This window comes from Netta rufina (genome assembly GCF_964035555.1).
Source record: "Netta rufina genome assembly, chromosome: 28".
NCBI lineage: Eukaryota > Metazoa > Chordata > Aves > Anseriformes > Anatidae > Netta > Netta rufina.
The window spans coordinates 857,743-879,710 of record NC_140152.1 but is presented as its reverse complement, the minus strand read 5'-3'; the positions used below and the strand labels follow the sequence as shown (position 1 = coordinate 879,710).

At 48.3% G+C, this 21,968-nt stretch overlaps 2 protein-coding genes across 6 annotated transcripts in view; one reads left to right on the top strand and one right to left on the bottom strand.

Annotated features, from left to right (window-relative positions):
• DOT1L (DOT1 like histone lysine methyltransferase) overlaps nt 1-12,471 on the top strand; it is a 74,085-nt gene extending 61,614 nt beyond the window's left edge. For 2 of the 5 annotated variants that reach the window (XM_084302764.1, XM_084302762.1), the window contains exons 27-28: nt 36-1,007; nt 2,114-12,471. In XM_084302764.1, the coding sequence (XP_084158890.1) occupies nt 36-1,007; nt 2,114-2,703 (1,562 nt within the window). In that variant the 3' untranslated portion in view covers nt 2,704-12,471. The other 3 variants (XM_084302763.1, XM_084302766.1, XM_084302765.1) reach the window with 3 other exon arrangements.
• An 874-nt stretch (nt 12,472-13,345) lies between these two features.
• PLEKHJ1 (pleckstrin homology domain containing J1) lies at nt 13,346-21,965 on the bottom strand. The gene is made up of 6 exons (XM_084302537.1): nt 21,827-21,965; nt 20,960-21,027; nt 19,227-19,293; nt 17,365-17,455; nt 17,089-17,152; nt 13,346-16,405 (listed from the first exon to the last, which is right to left on the bottom strand). Exons 1-6 carry the CDS (start codon nt 21,918-21,920, stop codon nt 16,340-16,342), a joined length of 450 nt encoding a protein of 149 aa, XP_084158663.1. The 5' UTR covers nt 21,921-21,965; the 3' UTR covers nt 13,346-16,339.
• Between the last annotated feature and the right edge of the window lie 3 nt (nt 21,966-21,968).

The following is a 21,968-nucleotide window of genomic DNA, read 5'->3' as shown; positions in this document are numbered from 1 at the left end:
AGCTGCTTTTTGATATTTTAAACCTTTCTTTCTAGGTGGCAGCTTACCTGGGAGGAAACAAGCACAAACCAACGAGAACATGAACAGCAGTAAATGGAAATCTACTTTTTCACCAATATCTGACATCAACCTAACCAAAACTACAGACAGTCCCTTGCAGTCGGTTTCATCCCTGAGCCAGAATTCGTTGTTTGCCTTCAGGCCGTCTTCTGAGGACAGCCTCGCCATTGATGCCAAGATCACAGCACATGCGAGGAAAAGCATTGCCATGCCCTCGTCTGGGGCAGACGGGCTCAGCCCTAGTACAAACTCCACCAATGGATTCACATACAATGGTGGACTGTCAACTGACATTGGTTTACACAGCTTTATCGATGGTGCTTCTCTTCCGCACAAGGCTTCAGATGTGACGACTTCCAACTGCTCCCTGGGTTTTCAGTCGCAGCGAAGCAAAGATGTGGGGATATTGGAAACAAATCCGTTTTTGAACAAGAGGCAACTTGAAGGCCTCAGTGGCACGAAAGGAGAAGACTTAAATCGGTCAGGGGTCAAAAGCAAAGAGATAAGCGAAATAAGCATTCGTACTGGGGGTTCTTCAGAAAAAAACTCTTTGCAGCATAACGGAAAGGTCAGCAAAGGAAGGGACCGAGATGTGGAGTTTAAAAACGGCCACAACCTTTTCATTTCTGCTGCTGTTTCGTCTGGTGGCCTTCTGAATGGTAAAAGCCTTTCTACTGCTGTTTCTTCAGCAGGCAACCCAGCATCTTCTGTGCAGACGCACCATCCTTTCCTAAACACTTTGACCACTGGATCACAGTTTCCCCTTGGCCCCATGGCCTTGCAAGCAAACCTCAACTCGGTGACAAATTCCTCAGTATTGCAGTCCTTATTTAATTCGATGCCAGCTGCTGCCAGTCTGGTCCACGTGTCATCAGCTGCAACCAGACTGACTAATTCTCACACTATGGGGAACTTCTCTCCTGGGGTTACAGGTGGAACAGTTGGAGGTAGGCAGAACTCTTTCTCTGGTATAAGACAGGGCCTAAAGGAAAGTCTGACACTGCCTCTCCAGGGGTGAGACCCTTTCACTTCTGCAGGATGTGGAGCAAATCTCTCCCACATAACCCATCTCTCTTCTCTCCCGGAAATGCTAGGATGAGTTCATTTCCCCACAGTGAAATCCTATGAGCTTTGTCTACTAGATGATCTTGTTGTATCACCTTAATGAAAGAATACACCCAGACTTTGTGATTTCATAATGTATGCTTGTTCAGATGTTGCTGTGTTGGAACCAACTTAGGGTCCACCTGCAGGTAAAAGATTTAACTTGTTGTGTTACCAAGCTAAGGATCTCTAACTTGTCAACTTGAGTAAAGGTTGTGATTAGGCCTTGAATGGATTTAGTATGATCCAGGAAGAGCAAAACATCACTGTCTCTTCAGAGGAAACGGTGTTGGGAATTGCGTAGCATTCTGGCTCTTGAACGGACACGAAGAGCATTTCTTTGCCTGGAAGGGCAATGCCATATGCAGCTTGCACTTCTGGGATTCTGCACAGGCTTGGCTTCTGTGGTCCAAACTGGAGACAAGCTGGCAGGACTAGAAGATAGTCTGAACCTGCCATTACTAAATGTCAAAGGCAGTTTTTCTTACCTGTCCATAATCATTCAGGCACCATGTCGGGAAATCCTAACTCTCACATCTCTCAGCATGTAGATTTGCTGGAAATGCAATCTCCCCTCTGCTGCCCTGTAAGTGGGAAAGCAGGAGGGTGGGGAGGGAAGAGCAGCAGTTTGAGTCTACAGATAAACAACTCTAGAGACCACGTAATCTCATCAAAAGTCTGCCTGTGTGATATAGAACTGACAGTTCTTGGGTCTGACTGTTTGTCCTCGTGGCATTTAGAGGTTGGCAGTAGGAAAGGTAAGTGAAACCTTTTGTACCTCCTGGCCTGCACCATTATCTCTCATTGCTTGCTGCCTTCTCATGCTGCATATTTTTGTATGGGGCCATAACTACTATAATTTTGCTTTTTTTTGTTTTTTGTTTCTCTTGTCACTTGCGACTGTACAAAGCCCATCTGTTGAAGCTGAGTTTTTCTCTCCTGTTTGCAGGTATTTTTAACCATGCGGTGCCTTCTGCCTCCTCTCCTCATCAATTTGGAGCCAGTTTCAGCAGCAGTGCTGTCTCTAGCAGCACAGTGCTAAGCTTAAACCCTCTGCAGGCTGTTGCCAGCACGTCATCCTCATCCTTCCCACCCCCCTCCTCTAATTTAGTAACATCTAGTGAGAATAGATCTGCTCAGCACCTCAACAGAGCGCCAGTGCAATCTGTTTTCCATTCCCCCCCACCCCCTCCTAATGTTTCCTTGCCCCCACCTCCTCCATTACTTGCTTCTAACCCTGAGCCTGCGCTTCTGCAGAACCTGCCATCTCTCCCACCTGGCGATGCTTTTTTGCCATCCTCTTCTGCTGCTTCTGTCCAATCTGCTAATGCTTCTTTGTCTATTAAGCTAGCCTCTCTCCAGCACAAAACCTCCCGCCCCTCCTTTACAGTCCATCACCCGCCTCTGCCCCGCTTGGCGCTGGCACAGTCCGCGCCCATGATCACGCAGTCCAACGCAGCTGGCACGTCCGCTATGTGGGTTACACTTGGCATGCAGTCTCCTTATGCTTCGCACCTTTCTGGGGTTAAGCCACGATAAAGAGCTTGCTTAGCTAACAGTTCTTATTTTGTAAGGTAAGGCTAGAGGGAAAAAAAACAAACAAAAAAAAACAATCAGGAGTTTTGTGCAAGATGCTGAATGATGTTTCTTCCTTTTCAGAGACAGGGTGGGGATGGGCTCCGTGAAACAAACCTCTAAAATGTAGGAAGTAATTAATGTGATGTCAGAGGGTGAAGAGTCTCAATGCTCTCTGTTCTGGGAGTCAGGATTTCTCGACAAGGAGTGCTCACGGTGGTAACTCTGGTCTGTCTCATCTGACGTTAGGATTATGTTCAGGTTGGGATCACTTCTTGAAAATGTTTACTTCTAAAGATCAGTTGTCAGGAGGAAGTTCTATTTTTAAGTAAGGTTTTTATACAGTTATTGGCAGTGGTTGTTGCCGACTTTGATTCCCCCTTTTCCTCTTCTTGCCTTCCAACACAGACTGTTGCTTCTTCTACAAGTCCGTGTTCACATAGTGTTAGGATGCGTGCTGCTGCTGCTTTGTGACTCTGGCAACGTGGTGGTCTTGTTTTCATTGTCAGTCAATAACAGCTGCTCTCAGTCATAAAGTTAAAAAATCTCCAGGTTACAAGCTGCAGCTTTGTCTTGGAGTGCAAATGCACTGGTCTTGCACTGCAATGTGCCACCTGCATCACTGGAAAACACAATCACAGGTAGCCAAGTGTTATAATCTGAATTAGAATAAACCAAGAAGGCCTTGTTATCCGCACACTGCAGCGTTATTGGACTTGACTGCTAGGGCTAAAAGTAACAGTCTCCATCAGATGCTGTATTTATGCTCATGTGGCAATCACTTACTTTCTGGGTAGATGTGAATGAGACGATAGGGAATATGCAGGGTTCACTGCAGTCCATGCTTCATAAGGGCTGGGGCTGCAAAAGAGAGGAGGGTTTCTGGAGACTGTGCGTTTTTACTGAAGCAGTATTTAAATGCCTTTAGAGCAACTCCAGAATAAGGTGTACCACCACAGAGTTGGGTACTGTTGTTATGAAAATACTCTGTGGCATCATGATGTAACAAGCTCGTGACCGCAAAGTTAAATCAGTATGTTAGGGCCCAGAGCTCGCTCCATGCTTTTCTTGTAGGTCTTTGATGTTGTTGCTGTTCACTGATACCAAAGCTACGTAAAATCTATGGTTGGATACTCTTTGCTGCTTATAAAACATATGCCTCAATTACAATATACCTGAGAGATTCTTTTGACTGTGCATTGTTTATAGTGTCTTCATCATGTAATTGCTTCACAGACATGAATTTAGTCTCATTAGGCTTTTGTGAGGCAGGTAAGTATCTCCTCCGTCCTTCTATATGATGAGTGAGGGCGAGGAGGAGTTCAGTGATGTCCCTGTGTGCCTGCAGGGTGACAGGATGATGGGGTCACAGGGTGGGCTTGGAAGACCCTGGTTAGAAACAAGCTCGGGACCAAGGCTAAGGAGGATTAGGTGCGGGGCTTTGTACACCTGAATGACTTGGGAGAGCGGTGTGGAAGTCTGCTGAAGCAGATGCCTTACCTGGAGTGGTGGTCATGCTGGGTTGGACTCCATGCCATCGTATGTGGTGGGTCCTGCCACAGCAAGTCTCCTAGCAAAATAGGCAAGGCACAAAAGTGAAGTTCAGTGCAAGGCAGCTGGATGTCTAAAGCTGGACTGTGGAGCAAAGGGGCAGAAGTAATGCTCCTAGGAGATGGTTTGTGAGACAAATGTATCATAGTTGGGGTCCTGCTCCGTGTGAAATATTTGAGCATTTTCATTGACCTTAATCTGAACATGTGTGCTCAAAGTCCTTCCAGAACTGAGGCTGAAATCTGGAACGGGACTAAAATAATCTGCTTTGTTTCTCCTAACATTTCTCCCCCAAGGTAGTAACAAATGCAAAGCGGATTAGTGTGTTCTAAAAAAGGTGAAGTCCTGAGTGGGAGAACAAACGCTTTTTTTCCTCACTTGTTGAGGTCAGTCACACAAGGACAGAGTTCAACATGGTTGAATGTTGGAAGCCTGTCTGTCTGGTTGTGGTTGGGTCAAGACAAGAACTGTGCCTTCTTCACTGGCTGACGAGGTCTTGGAGCAGTGTAGAAATGATTGACGCATCTAACTGTAGATTTTGTCACTTATTTAGATGAGTCTCTTCCTCTCCTCCTGTTGTGCAGGTAACTAGGATTTCTACCTCAACCCAATGTGACCTATGCAAGGACAACGTGGACCAACTTCACTCGGCTTCCACTGAAAGGTGCTCACCTGGCCTGTGCAGGGGTTTCTACTCTCTTACTACTGGACAAAACAAAAACCTAAAAAGACCTAAACAACAGAGAAAATATTTACTGTGAATCTGAGTAAAAAAGAAAAAAGGAAGAAAAAAAAAGGCAAAATAAATGCCTAAGGCTCCAGTTTATATTGTTGATAGTTTAGGTAAAGTATTTATCTTTTTTTAAAGCAAAAACAGTTTTGATTTATTTTATTCCACCTAGAGTCATAAATACAATTTAGGATTAAATTCTCTAAATAATTAAGGACTGGCACACCAGCAGAGATGTAAAGAGCCTCCTCTCGGTGCTATTTCATCCGTCAGAACTGTGCCTCTAGTTTGAATCCTTGGTGCTGAATTTGGAGGGTTGACCAATGCCAAACCCAGTTCTCAGAAAGGTCTGCATTTTATTTATTCAACTTACTCTGTTCATATACCAAAATCCACTTGGTTTACAGCAGTGTGAGCTACAGAGAAACGTAGCCAGTCTTTGATCTGGTGTTTTGCTCTAATGTGAACTGAGCCAGGCGCTCTGTTAACTGGGTGGTTTTTAATTGTGTTCATTACAAACGAGAACTCACTACTCCCCTCTGGAGTGGCAGCTAGATCACCTGGGACAGCCCAGGTGAGCTCAGCCAAGGCAGGCACAGTTTGAACAGAAGAAATTCAAGTCCTGCCCCATTCAAACTACTTCACTGGGCCATTTGCAGTTGCTGGTGGCACTCAAGTCACTGTGAATTTTGGTAGCTAGTCTGGTAACTTGTTTTGGGATGTCATTGGCATATGAACAGGGTGCATAATCACTGGTATTGGTCAGGCCCTTTTTAATAACATTGGGAAGACTGAACATAGTGCTTCTGTACTGGTGCAGGTAGCAGATTATCTCAGCTTGTTTTTGTTCCAAGTACAATGTATTTTGTTAGTAGAGTTTTGATACTTGATTCAGAAATGGCTTAGATGTGTACATTTACTGACTAAGTGCATTTTGCTTTTGTATATCTTTGCTTTAAGTAGATCTAAATGGTAGTTCACAAAAACACCACAATCTAGCTTACCGTGCTGCCACACTATCAAACTGGTGCATTTAATTGTATTGTGACTTGGTGTTCTATGTACAGAAAGTGCCGCTCTGAGCAGCGGCTGTATTTTATAGAGATGTGATGAAAATTTATAAATTTCATATACTTTATTTCATTTATTTTTAGACTGTACAGTGCACAGTGAACTTGTAAAAACTTATTTATTCAAGTGCACAAAATGAGGAGAAATACAATCCATTATATAGACATCACCCCGGTCTGTAGTTCAGACTGGACCAAGCACCAATAAAGGAAACTACAGTAACAGAAGGGGAATTGCAACAGCAAAATGACTAGAAGAAAAATACGTTTAGGCATTGGGAAACACCTGCCCAGGTGCTCTGGGGGCAGCATTGATCGCTCTGCCTGAAAGGCATTTGCTACCCTTAAATCCCTTCTAGGTCCCTGGTGCTCCTTAATGAGTCTCCAGCCTCCAGCAACTGGGCATTTGTCTTAGACTTGAGCCTGCCTCAGCAGGCAGCTGATGGAGGGTCCCGGGGTCACAAAAAGCTGGGCTGGGTGCATTGCCTTCCAACTTACGCCTCTGCATGTGAAGGAGGTGAGGTAGCTCGGTCCTTGCATGCTCTCCTGCTGTCTGATCTATGAATGCCGTGCTGGCCATGCTCAAGGGAGCAGTGGGAAGAGGTGATAGAGCAGCTCCTGCCCTCTGCAAATTTCAGTTAGACCCTTTTCTCTGTACCTCATCCCTGGCAATCTTAGTAGAGATTTAGTTCAAGCATGGTTCTTTTGTTGTTTCTTATGTGTGTCTTCCCTAGGCAGCCTTTGTGCACAGAAACTATTGAGCTGATTTTGTTGCCTTACTCATTGGAAAGGGAAGGGGTCGGTAGCCCTGGAAATGAGGGGCGTTTTGGAACTGTTTTCTGCTTCGCATGTGGAAGAGGACTTGACAGTGGTGCGCCCTGCTGTGTTGTTAGCTGCAAGATGAGAACCTGGAAAAGGGCAAGAAAGCTCAGAGGGTGATGGCTGAGAAACATCCAGTAGCTTCTAGTAGAAGCTGTATAGAGTTAATGTCCTGGAATCCAGGAAGACAGTGTAACCCAGATGTTTTGCAGCTGGGAGTTTGGCAGCTTTAGCTTCATCCAGATCCTTGGCTAATTGAAAGCTGCAAAGCTGCCTTAGCATCCTCCCGGCAAATGGCAAGGTGCTCCGGTCTTGGAAGGTGGGTTGTGCATGAGCAATTGCTGGAGGGGCAGTAGCCTTAATTACCCCTCCTCCATTTTTATCCCAGATGTGAGAGATGAGGAAATAGAAGAAGAAGCTTTAAACCCATCTGCTTTTTGTCAGATCCTTTTCCAAAAATGGACCAACCCAGTGTTCCTTAGACCTCTTATCCCTCCCCACTTTCATCTCAATCCAGCGAAGACATCCAGCAAGAGAACTCATTCTGTACAGGGAGGCTTCACATCAGTTCATACCTGAGATGCTCGCAGGACGCTGGCAGAGATGCCTGCTTGGAGGAGGAGCTGGCTCATGGTGGTCTGCCCACCCGGTGTGCTTTCTAACCCTGGACAGCTGCTTGGTGCACGCATCGCCCAGCTGGCTCCTGACACTCTCCTGCAGCTGAAGAGGGTTGGCCAGGTGCTTGCTGTAGGAATGATGTGCTTTGCATTCACAGTGTTTCAGAAATTAGTGCCTGGGAGCAAACAGAGCAAAGGCTAAGAACAGAGTTTGTCATCCGCTCTCCTGTGCATGTTGGGGAAAAGCGAAATCCCCCTTTCCATCAGTGTTGCTCCCCACAGTGGGTTGCCCTTTGGTCTGTGTTAGATGTGCTGGGTGCTCTGGCTCTAGATGGCCCGCTGTGCTCTGTGGCAGGGCTTGTTCGCAAGCACTCATTGGAAATCAGCAGCATGAGCCTGCTCACTCCCGTCACCTGGGAAGGATGAAACCAGAGGGGCACAGCCCACCCTGGACAGACCCAGGCACAAAGGCTGGATGGCCAAGCATCTGCTGCAGCCTCCAGGAGCCTGTGGAGGCCAGGCCTTCTTCTGCCTCGGGGTCGTCTTGGTGCTGGTGTACTCCATGACCTGACACTTCCATCTCAGCAGCCTGTGCTGCAGGAGCTCAGAGCTGCCCTGGCTTTGCCAGCATCTTCCACCCGCACCTGGTGCTGCTGGCACTGTCACCTCACCATGCGCTGCATGGTTGTAGTGAGTTTTCCTCGTGTCCCAGTCTGGTCTAAGTCTTCATCATAATCCTTGCTACGGTGTGCTTCCAGGAGAGTGTTGGATAAGCTACAGCGTGTTTGGAGAAGTGCGAGACAATGGAGGTTTTGGGCTGATGCCTTAATGCTGCTTTATTTGGGAGAAGTCACTGAGGTTGCTATGGGATTTGTCTTCTCCACTCCCTGATCTCTTGCTGCTTGGCCATAACCTTGAGCAAGTTCAAATTGTTTGTCTTCTGTCTGCAAAATGGGGAGAGCATTTACCTGCTTGCAGGACTGCTGGAGAAATAGCTCTTTGAGATGTTGGGATCTGATCCATATGGCTATGAGAATGAGACCCTTGTGACCCTGATGTGTGAGTGCTGTGCCAGAGACGTGAAACCTGTTTTCAATAATTGGATATACTTCTGAGTCATCAAAGCCAAGCAGCCAGTTCCAGAAAGGAATTCCTTCTGTGTTACCACTTCCTGCCCAGGTCCAGCCGTTTTTATGGCTGTCACAAATGTTCCTTCTCCTCCACACTGCTGCTGCCAGTGAGGGACTCAATCAGGAAGTCAAAATACATCTTGTGGCACATAATGTTGCCAAAAAAAAAAAAAAAAAGAAATATCCTGATCTTTGTGCTGAGCGAAATATGTGCCCCACTGCTAAATGTCAGGCTTGGAGAACAACCCTCACGTGTTCTTCCTACAGTGATTTGTTACCTCTGGCTCCTGCTTGCTGGTTCCAGCCCACTGAGACCCACCGTGCTGTGAGGCTGGGGGGGCTCTAAGAGCATTAAACCTAAACTCAAGTCTTTGCTGCATGTTTAGTCACTGAGCAACAATTCTTCCATTAGCCAGGGGTGTGTGAGGCACCTGCTGTCAGATTTCTCAGCTTTTCCTGTAGCTGAGGGAAAAGGTGGGAAAACATTGGATGTGGAGCCTCGGGTTGCTGGAACCAAGCTTGTGGGCAGGATCACGGGGGAGTTGAGCTGTCCCTGCATCGCCTCTTGTTTGGGTGCAGATAGGGCCATTCCCGTTAGCAGGGTGTGGATCGGTCTGGTCAAACTGATGGGATTTAGCTCCTCTTAGTTCAGGTTGCAAATGCAGTGGGAGAGAGGTGAAGGGAAACGTGCTTTTAGGGGAAGCTGCCAACACCAGGGAGCACATCGTGTCCTAGATGCTCATTACACTCGGAGGCAGACGTTAGAGCAGTGTCTCCAGCTGGTTTCTTTGATAGCAGGAACTCAGGGCTCCTTGGCCAGACAAACTCAGAAATCTCTTGTGCTTCCATCTTGTATCCTTCTTCCTAGTGGCCAGAGCTGTCTTGTCTTGTAGCATGCAGTTTGTGCTCACCACTGTTGGCTGCGCTTGGATGAGCTCTGAGCATGGGCTCAGCCTGGGTCCTGCCTGTGGCTGGAGGGGGGCAGGCGTGGTGGGGAGGAAGGCAAGTGTGTGAGGTCTGCAATCGCAGCTCCGGGTGCTGAAGTGCTGTGGGCAGCTTGCGGTGCCTGCTTGTGAGGGTCTCAGTGAGGCGCTGCTGTGAATTGGGAGGTTGCAGACCCCCAGGACTTGTCACTGCTTGGCCCGAACGTCACCCAACTCGAAGTATTGAGTAGCTTTTCTTCTTTGTTATTATTCCCTAATCAAGCTTGAGCAAGTGACTTTCATTTGAAATCTGCTGCACAGATGGCGTTCAGGCTCTTCCCTTGCATCTCTGGCTCAAATGCTTCAAACCGGAGTGTTGTTTTGGGGCTGCGTGGGGTGGCTGCATGGCTGTGCCTGTGCTCAGCCCCTGCCTGCGTTTGCCCTGCTGGGGGGCAAGCTTCTCCTTCAGGGGGATGTTTGCTGCTGTAACTGCAGACATCTGACCAGAGGCCTCTGGGGTGGTTGCTTTGCTGCAGAAAGCAAATGGGAGGGGAGCGAGCTGGGTGTGAGCCAGATCTGCCTCGCCGGCTGTTAACTGCAGTGCTGATAAAAACCAGAAGCAGCAGGGTTGCACCAACGTTTGTGAGATGCTGCTGTGCTCAACGGTGGCTTTGCTCCTGGTGGGGATCAGGGCCCGTCTCGTCCCAACCTTTCCTAGCACCCTTCCTGCAGAGGAACCTGGGATCTGGGCATCCCCCGTTGGGGAGGTCTTGTACTCCAGAGTAACGAGGCCATGGCAGGGCCATGGGGCTGCCTCTGGGGGCCTGAGTGGTTTGATTCTTCTGGGATTGTGTATTTAGAAGGCAGCATCTGCTCCCCAACACGTTATATTTCTACTTGGAAGAGTGCCCTTGTGTGACAGTGGATGTGGGGCTGGCATCCACCCCTGGACAGGCGTAGCTTCATCCACGTGTTGTTTGTTTGTTTTGTGGGATGTGGAGTTGCTGTGGTCAGTTTGAGGGCCAGCACGAGCTTTGATCTTGTCGAGTTGGTGCAGGGGGCCCACCTCTTTGTGACTGCCATGGCTACATCCACAGGCCTGGCCCGGCAGTGCTGGGACCCTCGAGAAGCTCCCGCAGCAGGGGCTTGCTGCCGCGAGTCCTTCCCAAATGCACTGTAGCTGTGGAATGGGCTCCTCATGTCTCAGAGGCCTTGCACCCTAGAGTTCCCATAGTCAAGGTTTTGCCACATTGCTGGAGGAGGAGGCTGCCAGCCCTGCAGCTTGGCCCTGAGCTGCCCACCTGCTTTGGGCTCCCCTATGGCCCGCGTTGGTCCCGATCCCCTCCGAGCACCAGTGGGGACGTGCAAGGGCTGCTGGTGCTGATAGTTACGGCTTGGTAGTTTGTCCCAGTACTGATGCAAGGTTGATTGAGTGTGACCCGTTTGCTTTTTGTGTTGAAATCAGCCTTTTTAATACAGGGTATGGAAACCTAAAGATTCTTGACAAATATTTTTTCTCAGAAGGAGTTGTCCCAATTCACCAGGTGGTTTTATTGAGAAGTTCTGCTTTTATTGTTTTGCCTGAGCCAAAAGCATTAGGAGGACTAAGCTTTGGGAGCTCCCAATGATGATTTCTTCAGTTAAGAAATGGACATTGTACAGTGGACTGCAAACCAACAACAATGTGTTTCAAAAATCATGATGTTTGGGGAGAAGAAACTAGACAGTGTTTTTGTGAACTATCTTTGCAGCACTGAGGAAAAATCACAAGAATTGGATTTTTTTGAAGCACAGATGTCTAGTAAGTGTACAAGTATTTGAAGTTTTATGGCTGTTAAGGTTTTTCCTCTATTTGCTCCAACATTTCCATAGCTTGCATATCAGGTTTTCATTGAAAGATGGATTACCAGTTTTTAAAATTTTATTGTGCCATATTTTATTTATCCTTATGCATTATAAATATATAAATACCTATTTAGACTGAATATCACAGTAAAAGATGCTATTATTGTGAACTTCAGGGTTTAAACCCAAAGTAAAAAATTTGGAAATAATCCTCCACTGTATTTGCTGTTTGTGATCATCTTTCTGCAGATGTTTCTTAAGTTCTTAGAGTTCAAAAATGAAATAACTTCCTAAAATTCAAGGTTTTACAGTACTAACCCTGAAGTTCTCAAGTTTGTGATTTATTATTTTTAAGGTACATCTGGTTGCTTTTCTGGTGCAGTCAAATCATTCTTTAGAAAGGTCTTGTTTCTGGAGTTAATGAGGGAAAAAGGTGGAATGGGTTGATCCATCCTGCTTGGCTTTTTTAACCTATTAATCTTTTAAGTGATCAATCTCAAATTAAAAAATTATTTCTTAGGTCTCTGTTCTACTTAAACTTTTTAGGAGTGGGAGCCTGCCCTCGCTGAGTGGGACTTTGATGGGGAAAGCGGTAGATTATGAGGTTGCTGTTGCTCAGGAATTGATTAGTAAACTTTTAACTACTAATAAAAATCCATTTTTCAATGGATTTTTTAAAAAAACCCATTTTCTTAGAACAGTGATATGGGATGTTTCCTAGTGAATAGGAACTAGTTTATATAATTTAGCCTATTAAACTGAATTATTTAAAATTCAAACTTCCCCTAATTTATCTTTTTTTTTATACCAGTAAGTTGTCCTGTCATTCCTTTCATTCTTCCATAGAACTAGTGTGAATTCTTCTGGTGTGTATATATGTATGTATAATATATATATTTCCATCCTGCCTTTCTAATTTTCCACAATGTAAGAGTTAGTTTTTTCTCCCCTCCCTTCACTTAATTAATTTCTTGTGTCTTTACCTTGATTTGTAATTGAAACAATGCTTTGAAGTTTTGTCTTTATATTAAAGTGTATGTATTTTAATACACCGTTACTGTTGTGGAGTTTCACTGCTTCAGCAGGACAGATGTCAGCAAGAGATGGCAGTCGGTACTTGTCAGTGGAAGCGAAGCACCGTGTCCTGGGCTGTGGCTCTGGGCAGGGGTCAGGGCAGTCAGACCCCTGCTCCTCCCAAACTGAGCAACACACTCAGTTCTGTCGAAGTCGAGGACAGTTAAGCTCACGGGATTTAACATACCAGTAATATTCCTAGTAGCAAAACCATCCTAGTGAAATTCCCTTTTCATCTTTTCATCTGGTTATTTCACCAACGTAATGGAACTGAAATTAGGTTGGCAATGGATTTTAAACTTTGGAAGTGATGGCCATAAAACTGGCTCAGCTAATTTTCTGTAGGATTTTTAACATGAGATGAAGACCCTGATTCCCCTAACACAGTCTGTGCAATATGGATGCTGCTTAAATGTAATGGTCTAGATGAGTTTTTAAGATGTCGAAAACAGGTTGCAGCAATTGCCTGAGAAAGCTCATCCTTTTTGTATGTTTGTCTCTGAAGCTACTGCAGAGGGGCTGGCTCTGTTAGCAGAAGGCATGTAAAAACCATGTTGTTGGAGACATTAGCAGCTGGCCTGGGAGCAGGCACCCTCACTGCCAACCAGCAATACTGTACCGTTTCTTGGGATGGGCCTGCAGGCACTGTCATCCTGCTGATCTTTCATCCAGGATTGCTGCTGCTTCTGCCGCCTGCATCTCAGCAGTGATGGTGCCAGGGTTTTGAGCCCCTGCACCTGGGAAAGAGCCCTGCACCTGCAGCCAGGCTGTGCAGAAAGCCCAGGAGCTTGCTGTAGTCACCTGCCTTAGCATGGGCTCGGGTTCCTTGCTACAGCTCTGACTGCCATAATGATTAAAACAAGTTTTTATTGGAAATGTTCATTGTACAACAGATAAACAGCTTCAGTACACTATCAAGGAGCCTGTACCCAATGAACAGTGGAGCAGGCCCCTGGAATACAAAAAGCATAGTGAACAGATTATGAAAAATGAACAGTTGTCTATAAATCAAGAGCAGCGGATGCGGATCTCTAAAGTGTCTGGAAGTACCATCTTCCCTTACTCCTGACATCTATCCCAGTGTCCTAGCACTACTCTAACCATTGATCTAGCTAATTAAGTTACAGGGCCTGCGCAGGCCCATGCAGCTCTTCACAGCATTTGTCTTACATTCACTTAGGAAATGTCATTGTTGCCTCTTAAATAAGTGTTGGGATTATCACTTGTGCACCCAACTGTTCCCCAGAACATCTAAATAAAATGCCCATTTTTATGTACAGTGAAGATGGTGGGTGTCAAATCTACCTTCTGCAAGGTGCATGGAGAAGAAACTAGTGATAGTCTGGGAAGGCACACGGTAGAGAAGTGTCAGCTACTGAGGGTGGCAGGCAGGAACAGTGAACCTCACAATAGCACTGGAATTGTTTGCTAAAAATGACTGAATGTTGGCAGAATTCCCAGCTTTTGTTTATATGACTGTTAATTTTGCATATCGAAGCATTCACTAATGCCGAACCTGGGGGGAAAATGAGCTCGGAAACCTCTCTTGCCTGCAGCCTGGGTCACTCCTGGTGACCTGAGGCTGAATCCAGAGAGCTGTGGTACCTCCTCTGCTCTGCTCAGCCAGAGCTGCAGAGGGGACTCCAGGCTGCAGTGCAGCTCCGGCGTGTACATTGGCTTGTAGCAAGTGACCAGATGGACAAGGCTTTGCTATCACAGTAAGTAAGGCTGCTGTGTACCCCACCAGTGTGCCCCTGCGCTGAGGTAAAGCAGAGTAGGCTCATGAGGATGAAAATGCACTTCAAAGTCATCTGAGGACACTAATTCCCTAAAGCACAAGCTTGTTCCTGCTCTTAATCCCTCACTGCTGCTTCCATGAGAGTTGCCATCTGTCTTCAAACCTGCCCTATTTTCTGCTTCTACCCTGTATGCCCTCAGCTTACTGAACAAGACAGCTGCCCACTGCATATTTTTGGTAATTGCTGGAGTTAGCACCTGGAACCAGTGCAGGGAAAGGGGATATCTGGGAAGGGAAAGGAAAAACCTTGGGCTTGAGGTTAAAAATAAAGCATCAGTGACATCTGCCGCTCTCCTGGTACCCAGCAGCTTGAGGTAAAGAGGGAAGACCAGGCTACTAAAGCTTTTAGTATTGGCTTTTGTGTCTGCATTAATTCCCAAAGAAAGCCAAAACTTCCTACCAAACCTCACTCAGAGCACAGGCTGCTTGCTCCCTACCTCATTTACCATGTACTGTTTAATTGCAGAGAACTTTCCTGCTAGCCAGGTGGAAAAGAATGCCAAAACCTGCACACCCGTTGTGCTGTGCTAATGGAAACCTCTTGCTGCATTTACCTGCCCCAGGGGTGAGTAAAGTTCCTTCTGTCATCAGCCATCTGAAAATGCTTGCTGGGACTTTCCATAGGGCCTTTTGTGGGACTGTCCAGTGGAGCTGCTGCAGGAGCCACCTCGTAGAGTGGAGTGTGAAGAAAGAGGGGTCTTGAAGCTCTGGGCACGTGTGGCAAACACCTTCTGGCCTTCACCTCTGGCTGCAGTTTTCATTTTTGCAGTCACAGTGCTGGCTGCAAGTGCAGAGCCATGAGGAGAGATATTCCTTACTGCTAAAGGGATCTTCATTACAGGAGTCCCTGCAGCAGCAGCCCTTGCTCCCTGGCAGCTTGCTGTGACCCTGGCAGGTGCAGTTGTTTGGATCTTTCCCTGTAGCAGCTCACAAAGGGGTGAAAAGCTGCAGCAGAGTGTCAGGGAAGGGAGTGCTAATGTACAGCTGTCCTACACTCCCTGGGCTTACCTTCTGCATACCCTGAAGCTCAAACATGCAGCCAAAGTGCATGTAGCAGTTCCTGTCTTTACAAGTCTCTCCAGCTGCCTTTCCTCTTTGGGAAGCTGAGAAATGGCACAGCTTAGCCCAGCCCCCAGTACTGCAGAGGGAGACAGGATCATAACAGATATTTCTCAGCCCTGTTTTTGCTCCCTTGTGCTTTACAGCTTTGTTCTCCACCTCATTTGTGAGAGCACTCTAACTGTCTGTGCCATGGGCTTCATCAGTCCTCTAGAAATTAGTACCACCTGGCTAGAGAAAGGACAAAAAACACAACCCCAAAAGGCAGGTGCTAGTGCCTGCAAACACTGCTGCCTTGACACAGGGGGTGGGTGCCCCTTCCCCGTTAGCTGTTGCTGTTCCTGGGCTGCTCCCTGTGTAACTAGAAGGCTTCTCCCTCCCTGCTCAACTGAAATGGCTTTGCAGCGAGCAGAAGGAGGATAGCAGGGTTAACCCTGCAAGCACAGAAATGCAATCAGCAGGAGCATCCTGTTATGGTAAAATGATGAACAACTCCTGATGGCTCCTTTGGAGACTGCGGGAAGATCCTGAGCCAGAAAAGCTGAGTAGCTCCCTGCAGGAGAGGGACAGGGAGGAGGCTAGAGAGGGCTCAGAGTCTGCTCCAGAAGCTCCTGGTGAGAGAGACATGAGCCCTTGCTGGAGGAAGCCAAGTGCTCAAGCTCTCTGTTCAGTCCCTGCCCCCTCTGCTCCTGCTTGGAGCCACGGTGGTTTTACTCCCACCGCTGCAGCAGCAGCCAGCCCAAGGTCACAGTCTGCACTGAGAAGTTAGACTCTGCCTGCCTGCATGGCTGGGGCAGAGCAGGAGAGGTGGGATTGTGCAATGAATTATCTTAAAAAAAAATCATAAAAAAATATTTGGCTAATAAATTAAAAAGTCAGTTGGTCACCACCGAATGGAAGGGTTGCTGTTCCTCCTGGGGGAGCTTGGGTTTGACTCTGCAGGGAGAGCCTGTGGCCAGAGCCAGTTCAGCCCAAGCATGGGGTTTATTGCTTGCGTGTTGCCAGCTGGAAGCGGGCTTCCTCAGAGATCCCGTACTGCTCCAGGGGGTCCTGCAGCAAGAGCACAGGAAGGCAGCAGTCAGACACAGACAAGATGGGAGGTGAGCAGGACCCTCCTTTTGCCAGGCTGCAGTCTGGCAGGCAGCAGGGCTAGGTGCCAATTCCAGCTACGTGCTGGATTTACCCCAGTCTGCTGTCTGTAAGCAGTCACAGTCCATGGAGAGGATGCAGCAGATAACCAAGGTTCACAGACTGTATTCAGTCTGCTCTGGCACAGGAGCATGCGGGTGAGTCACAGCTACCCGTTACCTCCAGAAGGGATGGTCCAGGTATCCTGGCAGAGGTGCGAGCAGTGTCTCAACTGATGGACACTCTTGATTTTGCCAGGGCTGCTCCTCCAGAACTGGAGGAGTCAGGGTTAGCCCAGGCCCAGCCTGTCTGGCTGCAGACCCCAGGCTGCTCTGTGCTGCTTGTAACACACCGCGCTCAGGAACAGTCTCACGCACACCCCCCAGCTGGACGCAGGCTGCTTGGCAGAGGAAGATTCTCGGGTGGCTGGGCCTGACTGCCTGCTGAGCCCACGGCTTCAAGACCTGACTTAATATGGCTCTGTCATACACGCTGCAGCCACCAGCCTCGTGTAGGACAGCTGGCACCAAGGCCAGGGGTCACCAAACCCTGCTCCTTGGACTGGAGAGGGTTACCACCTGAAAAGCCAACCTCAGGGGACTCACCTTCCCTGTCATTTTCTGGATCTCATTCCGGTAGAAAATCAAGCTTCTCCTCATGAACTCATAGCTGTAAGAAAGGAACAGACCATGCAATGGGTTGGACAGAAAAGGACGTGGGGAAGTTTCGGGTGCTATTTAGAGCTGAAAGGAAGCTTGCCTGGGAGGAGAGAACTGCTTTCCGCCCTGGGTTCACCACAAACTAGTCCCAGGAAACAAACAGCACAGGGCTGCAACGTACAAACAGCACAGTGCAGACCTTGCTCTATTGGCTCAGCCTACCTGGCTCGCTTGAGTGCCTCAATCCACTCCTGACACTGTTCTTCGCTGTCACATTCAAAGCAGTACTTCCTCTCTGGCTCCTCAATGAAACCTGCCACGGATAAGGAAAAGACATAAGGAAGGTCCTGGCAGAGCTGCCTGCACTCCAATGTCTCCCTCCCCAGCAACCACCAGACTCTGCCAGGCTGCAGTTAGTACCTTTGTTCAACAAAGATGATCTGTGAACAAGCTAGTGAGACAGGCATCTGTTCCCTCTTATCTTACCCTGGATGGTTTGGGATCACGTTCTTTCCCTGTTTGCAAAGAACAATGACCCAGCCAAGCTTGCCTCTACACACTTGAAATCCAGCTTGGGAAGCAGTCTGCTGTTAGAAAGGCACTGGGAAAAGCACACAAGGTGCTAAACCTACCCCTCAACTGCCCCAGTCCCTCCACTGCTGGTCTCCTTATACCTAAACACCTTTCCCCATATGATTATGGTAAGGCAGCATGGGAGCGATGGTGGCCAGAGGTGCCTCATACAGCTCAGAAGCCCTTCATACTGCTCTTGACTGGAAGAGGTGCTTCCAAAAGTAACACCAGTTCTGGAGGCACTTCTCTGCTGCGCTTCCCAGGTGGCCCCGAACAGCTGCCTACAGCAAATGTAAGCTTAGAGCAGCCAAAGACTTCAGAGAGGAAAAAGCAGCTTCTCAGAGTGACAGCTCAGACTGGACAAATATGACCAGACTCAGGACTAAAACACCCTGAGTCCTTGCAAGCAGTCACCGGAGATGCAGTAATTGAAGTAGAAAATGGCCTGTAGGAAGTAATTTTGATATATGTAGAGGGCAGCCATCTGAGGAATCAAATCACACTCAGAGAAGATACTGACCTGTCTTTGCTTGAGGCTTTTGGGAATTTGGTGCTGTGCACAGTGGAAAGCAGTTCCCTGTGCAATTCCAATTCTTCACCAAGACAGAATCAGGACATCTAATTAATTACACTGTCCCCAGAGCTCTGCTCTTTAGTACACAGTTCACAGAGATCTAGGCTGCTGCTGAGAAATAACTGGGTCAGGCTGCACCAAACCCCTCAGGGCTGCCGTGCAGGGACACAACCTGATACCAAGGGCAATCAGTTTCAACACCTTTCTCAGGAATCATCAGTCACCAGGGTTCCTGACAAACTTAAAGCCCCAGAAATTCAGAGTGGGACACTCACTGGTATGCTCAGGCTGCTTGGGTGCCAGAACACCATCTCTCCCAGCTGAAAGAGGAGGCGAGACTCTGCACAGAAAAGCAGCTGTGCCTGACAGCCAGGCCAAAAGATATGGGGATGGCCTTGGAGAAACATCCTGTTATTTTTGCCACATACCTCTTTCACAATGATTAGTTGTTGGATGAAAGGCTGCTTATAAAGGATGACACACCGCAAGCCAGCTGGAGCCGCAGCTATCGCCACAAGGACAAACAGCGTGGCGGGAGGACTGGTGCTAGATTAGCCCAACAGATGGTTTATCTAAGGCTCACTTTTTTTGATAAAATGCAATAGCACAGAAGCAGCAATCTGTCAATACCAAGCCTTCCTAGAGAGGGATTTCTACAAGCACTAAGCCATGGTCAGTCTGTTTTTTTCTGCTTCTCTCCTCACAAGCAGCTGTGCAAATCACAGACCATTTCAGCCAGCACTGAAATGCCACGGTCCTGGAGCACGGCAGCTCCACAGAAACAACTGGCAACTGAGGAGGAGGGGGCTGAGGAACACTAACCCTGGTGCCAACAGAGAAAGAGGCAAAAGCAGGAACAAAGCAGCCAAGCATCTCCTTTTTCAAAGCACAGCTTGCCATAAGGGGGACACGAAGGGAGCGCGAGCATAGAACTCACTGATCGAGAAGACGTTCTCCTCTTCTTTAGTGATCCTGCAGTGCTCCAGCAGCAGAGCTCCAATGGGCTGGAAAAGACCCAGAAAGGGGGTTCAACACATGCTGCCAATCAGCACCATAGGAGCCCTATCAGCAGTGTTCTGAATCCAGAGTTCTCCCAGTGTTTTTTAAATGAGCTTTATAAGCTGATGGTACTTTTAAGGTAATTCAGGCTAACTGAATGAACGTTCAGTGTTCTTTTTGTCTGCTGATACACTTTGCTGTACCAGTCTTCCCCATAGCACTCTGTGCACGTTAGATAGAGGTTAAAGACTTGCTAAGCTTCACTCTGGGCTTAAGTATTTATTTCTGTTTTTCATTTAGCATCCAAAGACACTGATTAAGTTTACTTCCTTGCACAATAAATCAAGCAAAGATGAACTATTTGCAATGACACACAGAAAGGCTAACATTGCACTTTGTAAGGGCAGGCTCGAAGCTTTGCAGGAGGTTAAGAACAGCGTGTCGATGAACTAGAACAGCTCAGGGCAAACAGACAAATGGGAAGTACGGTTTGCTAGCTAGTGCACACTGAGCAAGGACACCAGAACCAACGGGTGATACAAGCCATAAACAAAAGCAATCCACAAGTGAATTCTCTTGTCCAAACTAAACAAAATACGAGAGGCAAATAAGGCAGCAACCAAGATACTCAAAAATCTGTTTTAGTATGTATTTCTGTCACAACAGCTTTATATTTGCACTGACCACAGACCTGTGGAACTATTTTTGATGTGTTCGGTAACATCTCCCTCACACTAAAACACGAGTGCTTATAAGCAACAACCCTCAGGACAGCAAGCAGCCGAGTGCTGCAGGGCAGCACCCTCGGGGTCTTGAACCACATGAACAGGGAGTCGCAGCTGAATCTCCGCGGGACAGCAACTGCTCAGCTTTTGACCCTACCCAGAGAATTACGATTGCAGCTCCAGTGAAGTAACAAAGAGCGACCGCAATTCAGTAGAAAAGAGTGTTTCTTAAAAGAGGAGTTTTTCAGGCTGAAATATTCATTGTGGCCTAAGTCTAAAAATGCAACTAAAAGCTTTCCACTTCCTTGTGTCAGCAGGCACACAGCACCTTTCTTCATACCCAATCAAATGATTACTTTCAGATTGATTTTCCAATGAGAGAATCTTTAGCAACATTTACCGAGGAATGCACTAAAAACGACTGGATCTCAGTAGTGGCAAAGCCAGAAACAGAACCTAAGCCCATCCCTCTCGTTCTCTCTTTTTTTTTTTCACCTAACCAAGGCCTCTGCATGTCAGAAGTAACAACACCAACAGAGTATAGCCATGACAATTTCCCATTAAAAGCGAGCATCGCTTGCAAGAAAAATTCCTGGTGTTGCAAATAAATAATGCTAGTTCTTTTTCCAGGAGAGCAATATAAGCTCTCCTCACAGTTTCACATGATAAAGCACAGGCCTACAAATAAACGTTACAGAGTCCATCTCTGGCAGTCGAGGGGCAATGGTTACGTTTGAAAGACTCGTTCCAAGCTCCCATATGAGCCATCTGGGCGTGGTGTAGCTGGCAGTGCTCCTCACCCCTACAAGCTTTCATTGTGTCGCTGGGATAGGAAGCAAGGGTGCCACATCCCGGTGTTGGCAGCCTGCTGTTGTACTGTTTCACAAAGCACGCGCCATCAGTTCACAGAAAAAGAAAGTGTGTGTGAAGAAAAGAGGCTCCGTACCTCCGCTTCATCTGTCCGGAAGTAGAAGAGAAAGTTGACAACGAGCTTCACGAGGCGTTTCTTTAGCACTGCAAAGGGAAACAAGAGCGTTGAGGTGGCGAGCCCGCAGCACAAGGCAGAGGGAAGCACCTGTGACCTCTGCAACGTGCCGGTTCCCCACACTGAAGGGGAAGCTCCCTTGGGGTTTGGACTCCTGCTGTGTTTTACCAGGCACGCTTGGGGTGTCAGAAGAATGGGGGCATTCATCTCCCTGCTGCCCTCACAGCTACCCGCCCCCAAACCCTCCCTCTGCTCCTGCCTGCAGCCAGCATCCTTCTCCTGTCTCCTCTACTTGTCCCTGTCCCCAGCTTCACCGCAGCCCCAGCGCCTCCCCTCCTGCTTCCCACTCCTCCCAGTCTGCTCCCAGTGCTGCCTCCCAGTCCCCCCAGCTCCCAAATCCTGCTCCTGCCGTACTACCGGCACCCCCAGCTCTGCCGGTCCAGATTTCCCAGTGCCCCACTTCTCACCCCAGTATCACCCAATCCTGCCCGACACCTACCTCAGGACCCTACCTCAGCCTCCCCAGCCCTGCCCACGCAGTCCCAACTTCCCCACTCTGTTCCCCCCGACTCCTACCCCAGGCCCCCCCATCCAGCCCCCCCAACCCTATCCCAACACCCCCAGCGCCATTCCCCACTCTCATCCCAGCCCCACTCCAACACCTCCAGTCCCCCCCTCAGCCCCATCCCAGCATCTCCAGTGCCACCTCCCAGTCCCCCCCCAGCGCCCCCAGCCCCATTCCAGTGCCCCCCCCAGCCCCCTCCCCCCCCCCAGCGCACCCGGCCCCGCCTCATTCCCCCCCCCTCCAGCCGCGCCGCGGCCCCTCACCGCTTCCCTTCTTGGGCACCCGCATCAGGACCTCGGCCGCCTTCTCCGCGGGCTGCCGGGCCAGGCTCAGCAGCTCCCGCTCGTTGTAGCGCATGGCGAGGGCCCCGCGGCCCCCGGCCGCGCCCGGACCCGCACCCGGACC